We start from the raw sequence: 8,849 nt of genomic DNA on the forward strand, positions 1-8,849 counted from the left end.
AGCATGAATGGGACAACAACCTCACACCTTTTAATATATATTAGGTAATAATCCAAATGAACCAAATATGTGCCTTATATAAGTTCTAGAAAAGGGGACATCACTTGGTCACGCCCAACTATGCCTTATAAAAAGGACAAAGCGGTCACTGCAAATATATTCCGGTTAATAAGTCCGGAGTCGAATCCCACACAGAATTAACCTATCAATCACAGCTATTGGACTCACAGAAATTCACGTATTCAATCTTCAGAGATATTTGATTAACAATTTGGGTGTTTATTAACTAGAGATTATGTAATAAAAATGTAGTAAATTAAGACTAGCTACAGACTGATTGTAAGCAAGAATGAGAATGGTCTAAGGTTATGATTTCCCCTATTGTCGGAATCCTTTCCGCTATGTTTGCTATAAATTTGCCTAAATCTTCTCTATCGATCATGAGTACTCTGACTGTCGTAACTCTCTTCCGAGTAGTTACAACAATATACTAGACATATTCTCCCGAATTACACTAGTTGGCCTTAGTTACAGCTCACTTAGATCGCACCCAAGGTTTCGTTATCCCTAATCCCACCTTTAAACCCGTCGTATTGATCCCTCATATACGTTAGGAGTGGTGTTGTTTAACAACTATCTAAATATACACTCTCTTCCGAGTAATGCATTAAATAGGCACAGTCGATTGAGGGTCGTTCAATCAACAACAATCACAATATAGTTGAACAAACAGAGAAAATATAAAGGCAAATCTATATTAACATAACAAGAAATTCATATTCAAAGAGGTTCCATCAAAACTCTAGATTAAATGTTTAGATACTCATGGTAAAACAAGATAAAGCCATAAAATAATTCATAATTCACAAAATAATGATGACAGGAAGAAGAATGAAAAACTTTAATGGTGTCTTGATATTCTCACACTTGTTCTTGCCTCCAATTGAGTCTAAAACAAGCTTAACCTTCACGTGGGCGAGTTTGTTGAGTTTATATAGGGTTAGGATAAGTTTCCTATGATTTACACTTTAGCCCTTAAACTTTCTTGGCCTTCCCTATATCGACCGCGATCGCGAGCCAACCGCGGTCTGACCACGGTCATTTTAGACTTTCTGTTTTTTGCCTTTATTTCACCGCGGCCCTACATTGGTTGCTTTGGACTGTTGCCCAGTTTTTCTCTGCCTTTTCTTGCTCGTTTTCATCCGGGCTCTTCTCGATTGGTCTTGTATCTATATATTTGACCCCAAAACACTCTATATCCTCCTCCTAACTCGGAGTAGCTCCTGCAAAGCATAAAACTTCAATTAGAGCATTTTGTTATCATTTAGCACTTAAAACATCAATAAAGTATGGTTAATTTAGAGCATAAATAGCATCTACATCGCATAATATAGGCTACTATCAATACCCCACACTTAAACTGTTGCTAGCTCTCTAGCAACAAAACCACACTCTATGGCCTAATCATCACTGAGTCACTTCCCTACTCCTTATACCCAGAATAATTCATATAGATAGACTACCTTAGCGTAACATCCTAACCTAAAAAGTTTCTCTCTCTAGCCAGGTAATGTCCCTAATCGGCTTTCAGTATCAGTTAGAGGTCTAGACTTACCTTCCCTTCATAAATCGCGTGCCTACTTACCACAAAAGAGACTTGTGTCATGGCCATTTTAATTCACATATTGAGGAATTCAAATATGTAAGATTTCACTCACCCTCAGAAATAAATTCGTATTCCACAAATAACGCACCATAGGCTTGCTCACAGTGTTATACTCGACTAATCGAGCTCAACTGGTCTAGAATCAAGTAGGACTTTATCTGGTTGTAGTGTTGGTTGTGGGACAGGTAGGATACATATGGGTATAGTGACTACACCTCCCTAAGCACTTCAATATATTTTTCATTTTTAAGCCCATACCTTTGTCAAATCTTCATTCCACCTTTACATCATTGAGTTAGACCCCTTGCTTCTTTAAGTACACTTACATCAAGAGTCACCACTTAGCAAGAAATTTTTTTTCTTTCATAACAATACAACTTTTTTTTCAATTCAAGTGGCTGTTAATTTTTTTTCAACACAGTGCACCTTTCTCCTTATTCCGTTAGATCCACTCAAAAGCCCAACCAACCACCCCACACTTTAATTTTTCCATAGTCATTACAATTCAAGTGCTTCTAAGATGTGATAGGGTTCAAAAAGATAGACAATTTACAACTTGGGTAAGGCTTGTAATGTGGTTGCCAAAGAAATAGGATTATAGGCTCGAAGGGGTTACTAGGATATATACAATCAGGAAGGTGAAAACATATATAGATAGGTTAAACAAGGAAATGCCTATATCACTTTCTAGACCAATTAAGACTACCATTTCGCTTTGTACACACACAAGGCAAGTTCTAGACATTAAGTGTTAGCATAGAATACACAAAGCCTCACTCACACATGGCATATGACTCAATTCAGTTAGGATCATCAGACACTCTGCTCAAGGTGCTTAAGCCAACTCAAGAACACACAATTTAAGGCTTTATTGCTAGAGTCAACTAATGAGCCTAAGTGTCGCACTAAAGCAATCTCTATTCCTACAATAAAAAAAAGAAAAATAAAAAAAACTAACTACACCCGGTTCAAATGGAAACCCTTGGAAAAGAACCGTGGTTTAAAGAAAAACTAAGGGAGAGTTGATACACTACCTAGTAGAAGAATTTTTTTTGTTCGACTTATGTCCCTTAAGAGACCCGTCGAGAGGTGTCCGTCATCGGGCCACATCGGATTTCATTAACAGCAACCAAAATCACCAAACAAATTTATACAATTGTACAACAACAACAACTGTCCCCCGCCCCACACTTAAAGATTTGGCATGTACCCATGTTAAGGAAGTTAAAGCAGAGTAAGGTAAAGGGACTTCCCTGGTGCTCAGTCCTGATCGGAGACGGTGCCAGGATCGAGGTGACACGCTTGTCCTAGCGCCCAGAGCCAGCCCATGATATTTTTCTATGACCTAGCATTTTGAGTAGCCAAAGTGTCAACTCTATCACTCAGGTCATTGACCCAAGTGCATAGGCCATCCATATCCTGTTCCAAGGTAGTCATTCGGGTACTCCGGCGAGCCTGTGATGGGCCCGCCTCATCAGCAATCTGACCCGATGGGGAGGTAGCATGCATATCTCCCTCATCATCATGAGCATCATCTGCCATAGCCTGCTCTTTCCCAACTGTGATTTTGCTAGCCTTGAATGGGGCTTTTAATGGCAACTTCCCATCTACTATGGGATTTTTAGGAACTCATAAAGCACGACATAGCTTGGTGACCAGGGAAGGGAAGTAGAACCCTTTGAGTATTTTCGGGGAGCGAATGAACATTTCATCCTGAATGATCCGGGCTACGTCAAAATCGTGGTGGTTTACGAAACAATAAATCGCCGCTACTCTTGGCCCATTAACATCTATAGTATTGTTGGATGGCAGCAAATGGATGTTGATGATTGTTAGCCAATACTTAGCTTCCCAAGTGAGAGACTGGGAGTTCAGAGGTAATTCTTGGCTTTATCCATATTGGATTCCGGCCAGCCACATAAATTGTTTGACAAATTGGTTGCCACCAGACAGGTTTTCGCTGATAATCTTGGTAATAATCCGGCTCTCCGGTGAAGACCGGCAACCTGTACACTTGGCGGATGGCCTCAAGAGACGCATCCACGGCGGTATTTCGTACCGTCACAACCCTATCAACATGGTTCGGGCAATTCGCATAAAATTCCATTACCATCAATACATTGCCCTCTTCTGGTTCATTAAAGAAGATGTCCAGCTAACGCTTCCTCAATTCTTCATAGATACTTAGGCATTCAACTCGCAAGACATGCCTATCAATGTGTACTTCAGGCAACATCTTCTTGGATGTCTTTCCATTAAACATATCTTGAGACGCTTTGGAGACAAACCGAGTGCGGTCAAATTGGCTCGAACTAGCTTGAGCTCGAGCTCTGGATGAACCTCCTGGCCTACTAGTGGAGGAACCTGTGGTACGTCTTTTCCTTGATTGATGCATTGTACCTAACAAAACAAGGGCTACTATTAGTGAGGGTTTGAGTTGTGTGAACCCTGGGTGGTTACCTAGACTTCACCACCACAATGGCCACATTAGCTATTACAGCTCAATGGGGCAATTTTACAAGCACCTAGTGTGCATAGAACTATGATTTAACACACTTATCCCATGGAAGTACAAACTCTCCCCCCAAATTAACCACAATCACTTCACAAACTCCACTCCACCATAATCAACTTCACACAACAACACCATGCTCTTCTCTACTATAACGTACACATTACCCACTAAAAAAAGAAAAGAAAACCAAAAATTTAACTATAGATACTACAACAACTCAAACATTAACATTGCAAAAGAGAATGGGAGAAGAAGAAAGAAGGAGATTATGACATACCTGGTTTTTGTAGAGTTGGAGTGTAATGGAGGTTAGGGAGGAGGGAGTCGGAAGAGTGTGGGGGAAGGAGAGAAATGGGTTTGATAGAGATGGGAAGTAGAAGAAGAAGAAGAAGAAGAAGGGGCGTGGGATTAGGGATTTAGAGTAAGAATGAAGAGTGGGGAAGTGGGGGCGGTTAGGTTTAGAAGAGAAAAAGAAGAAAGAGAAAAAATAAAAAAAATAAAATTAAATAACAAAATTAATTAGAACTTACCTAGGCGGGCAGAATAGTCATAATTCCCCGCGCCCAGCCCGCGTCCCGACCGCGGTCGCGGTGAAAAAAGAAAAACAAAATAGAATAGTCGTGATTCACCGCGCCCGGGACGTGGTCCCACCGCGGTCGCGGTCATAGGCTTTCGAAAATATTTACCTTTTCGGAGTTGGTTCTTGACCTCGACTTCTCTCAATATGCACCAATCTTGCCCTGTACACTAATAAAAGAGTTAGTATCATACACATCAAGTACAACATCAAAACAAAAAGGAAAACAAAAGAAAACATGGGTTGCCTCCCACCCAGTGCCTTAGTTAGTGTCGTGGCACGACAAATACAACAAATCAATGGGTTGCCTCCCATGAAGTGCCTGATTTAACGTTACGACACGACGCAGATAAGCGCATTTAAGATACGCTCAACTTTGGAGGCTCGATCAAATGGGTCACTGACACTTTCTTTGCCTCCTCTATGCCCACATAATGCTTCAACCTATGCCCATTGACTCTAAACGTGCGAGAGTCATTACTCGTAGTAATCTCTACAGCACCTATGGGGTGAATTTCTACAACACGAAAAGGCCCTGACCATCGTGACTTCAATTTGCCCGGAAACAACCTTAGACGTGAGTTATATAGCAGTACCATACCTCCAGGTTTAAAATTCTGCTCAATAATATTTCTATCATACATCATCTTCATTCTTTCCTTGTATAATCTTGTGCTCTCAAAAGCGTGACATCTAAACTCATCAAGCTCATGCAACTCCGTTACTCTACTTGTTCCTGCAGCTTCACTGTCAAGATTCAACTGTCTCAATGCCCACCAAGCTTTATGATCCAACTCTACTGGTAAATGACACGCCTTTCCAAACACCAACTTGTATGGCGACATGCCAATTGGATTTTTGAAAGCGGTTCGATACGCCCAAAGTGCATCATCTACCTTCCTCGCCCAATCTGTTCTAGTAGCATTCACAGTTTTTGTCAGCACACTCTTTATTTCTCTATTTGAGACTTCCATTTGCTCGCTTGTTTGTGGATGATATGGGGTTGCCAACTTGTGGCATACATCATACTTCTCCAACAGCTTAGTAAAGGCTCGATTGTTAAAGTGAGTGCCTCTGTCACTGATTATTGCTCTTGGGGTGCCAAATCTGGTGAAAATGTTCTTCCTCAGAAAACCAATCACCCATTTTGCATCATTTGTAGGGAGTGTTGCAGCTTCCACCCATTTGAACACGTAGTCCAATGCGACAAGTATGTATTTGTTGCCATATGAGCTGACGAACGGCCCCATGAAGTCGATTCCCCATACATCAAACACTTCTACCTCCTAAATTGGGTTCATAGGCATCTCATGTCTACGAGAAATGTTCCCGATTTGTTGGCATTCATCACAGCCCTTTATCCATAGATGTGCATCTTTGAACAGTGTTGTCCAGCTGAACCCGACTCCAAGACTTTCGCAACTGTCCTCACTCCCCCGAAGTGTCCACCATATGGTGAAGCGTGGCATGCCTGCTGTAGACATATGATTTTTGACCCTCCCCAAGATTTTATATATTTTAGTGTATAAATATTTAGTTTAGGTCTAATATCGATATTTTAACTAGTTTTGACCCTTTTACTTTATTTTGTCACAAAACATAAAAATTACAAAAAATAGGTTTGTTTTAATGGTTAGTTTTATTTTAATAGTTATTTCTACTTAAGTAGGGCTAATTAATACTTTGGTAGTATTTTTATCTTTGTTTTTTTATTTTATAGGTAAGAGTTGATGTAGGATGGATAGATTCTTGGTTAATTAAGCCAATTTTAAGCAAATTCGGTCACAAAGACCCAAGTTTTAAAGCCCAATACCTTAGCCCATTTGATTTTTAAAACCCAAAATAAACCCTTCCTTCATTTAACCAAAGACCTCGATCCCTAAGAGCCTAGACCTATCAGTCGTTCCCTTCATTTTTGAGATTCTAAACCTAAGAATCCCTATCTTTGGGAGAGCAACCTGATACAAAATACAGGACCCGCTGTTACACCAAAAGACCCCCCCCCCCCTTCCCCGATCTGTCTTTTTCTCTAAAGAAATGAGCCATTTCCATGGCTTTTGCTAAACAAAAAACAGACTTTAAGAATCAGCCGCAAGACTTAGACCTGGAGAACTCTAACGCCTGGACCTAGACAGAAGCAGCCGCTGAATAGGAGGATAGACCCCACACCCCCTATCGATCTTCTTCTTCAGAGGAGGAGAAGGGCCAACTTCCATGGCTTCTCTTTAACCAAACACCAACGGCCCCTCCTCCATCGCCTTCAATCAAGAGAACATGAGCAAACCTTCACTAACCTAGACCTCTCTGTTGCGTCTTCTTCAAAAAAACCAGCTACAGCTGAAGCTTCTTCATCTTCCTTGAATAAAAATGGACGAACCCTAAAGAACCCAGCAACGACCCCATCATCTGACCCTCTTCTTCTTCACCCAACAGAGAACACAAGACCTCAACCCTAGGGCTTTAAAACCACACATCGCCGCTGCTTCATCTTGACTCTATCACAGCTACAACAGCCATTAGCATCCTTCACAAACACAAATCAGCCGCAACACATACGAAAACAGAGATAGAGAGGCGAGAAAGAGAGGTTTCGGACAGAAAATCAAGGGATGGGAGTCGTCGTCGTTTGTCGTTCAAGATTCGAGGTCCGCGGTGGGATTTCATTTTGCTGCTGTTTGCAATTCCCTGTCCGAGTTCGTGGGTCGGGTTTTAAGGTCCATATCTCTTCTCTTTGTCTTACTGATTTAGGTAACCTAGAGTGATCTTTTTTTCTATGTTTGAATATGCTCAATTTCTGGTATTGTCACCTAGGTCTATCATATTTTGATGTGAATAATTGAAGTTTTATTTGGTTTCGTGATCAATTCATTAATCTTAAACTACTGTCATCTCTGTTTGTGATCCTCTTTGAAAACTTGAAGTTTATTTCCTTTAGTTTGTCTTGTTGTGAGAAGGAGTTTGAACTCATGTTTGGTGAAATGGAAATTGGCCTTCTGAAGGGATGAAAAAGAATATTAAGTTCATTGTCTTAGATAATCACGTGGTATATTTTGAACGTATATTTTAGTGAAATAGTATTCACATTCAGAAAGATCATTGTAGTAAAAATAAAAATGATAGAAGCACTGCTTCCCTATTCTGTGGTGTAGTGTTCCAGATTTTAAAAATGGATCAAAGAAGTAGAAGATACATAAAACTAGTGCACAAAAGGAGTACATTGTTAATTATGTTGTTCCCATAGATAATCATGTTTTAGTTGAGGGATGATCAGAAATCCCTGATTTAGCACATATAGTGCAATAGCTTGCTCGTCCGCTTCAACACAAGCAACCTCTATGTATTTTCTTTGTCCTAACCTCAAATCTTATAAGAAAACAAACAATTGATGAATATTCGTGGCTTGGTTTAGGCGTGACTTAATCTGTCATCGTGATTGTGTACACGTTCGTATAACATAATTACGATTCTTTTAAAAATAAATTGAGGTATGCGTTCGCGCAACTTCAACCAAAATTTCTTAAATAATTAATAAAGGTTATTAATTGTGGACATGTTCGCATGACATGATTTTTGACGCGCCAAACAAATGGGTACACGTACGCATGACCTATTTTAAGATAATTTCTTAATTAAAAGAGGCAAATACACATAGGTTCTAAAATGAGGAATTAGCACATTTTTAGTAAGCCAAGTATGACCAAAGCGACCGTGCTAAAACCAGGGAACTCGGGAGTGCCTAACACCTTTTTCCGGGTTAACAAAATTTCTTACTCGGATTTCTGTGTTCACAGACCATAAATAAGAGTCAACTTCCTCAATTCGAGATTTAAAACCGGTGACTTGGGACACCATAAATTATCCCAAGTGGCGACTCTGATTTTAGTATAAATAATCCCGTTTTGATTGTCACTTAAATTGGAAAAATCTCTTTTATATACCCTTCCGGGGTAGAAAAAAGAGGTGTGACACCTGCAAAATAGAAGACTGGTCTATCTCGGGGATACATCTCCGGATCATGTAAACCGATAATCGATAGGCAAAACCGATAATATTCATAACCGAACTGAACCGTCCGATTCCCACCCCTACAC

At 40.1% G+C, this 8,849-nt stretch overlaps 1 protein-coding gene across 1 annotated transcript; it reads right to left on the reverse strand.

Annotated features, from left to right (window-relative positions):
* Nucleotides 1-4,265: 4,265 nt before the first annotated feature.
* LOC142172490 (uncharacterized) lies at nucleotides 4,266-6,008 on the reverse strand. The gene is made up of 2 exons (XM_075236119.1): nucleotides 5,489-6,008; nucleotides 4,266-4,348 (listed from the first exon to the last, which is right to left on the reverse strand). The coding sequence occupies exons 1-2, from the start codon at nucleotides 6,006-6,008 to the stop codon at nucleotides 4,266-4,268; spliced, it is 603 nt and encodes a 200-aa protein (XP_075092220.1).
* Between the last annotated feature and the right edge of the window lie 2,841 nt (nucleotides 6,009-8,849).

This window comes from Nicotiana tabacum, chromosome 18, assembly GCF_000715075.1.
Source record: "Nicotiana tabacum cultivar K326 chromosome 18, ASM71507v2, whole genome shotgun sequence".
NCBI lineage: Eukaryota > Viridiplantae > Streptophyta > Magnoliopsida > Solanales > Solanaceae > Nicotiana > Nicotiana tabacum.

Excerpts from the sequence above, each read along its gene's own strand:
- LOC142172490 (XM_075236119.1), bottom strand. The coding sequence starts at position 6,008 with ATGGGGCCGTTCGTCAGCTCATATGGCAACAAATACATACTTGTCGCA. Across the intron at positions 4,349-5,488 it reads CAGTGAAGCTGCAGGAACAA|TGGGTAATGTGTACGTTATA; the intron begins GTAGAGTAACGG and ends TTCTTTTTTTAG.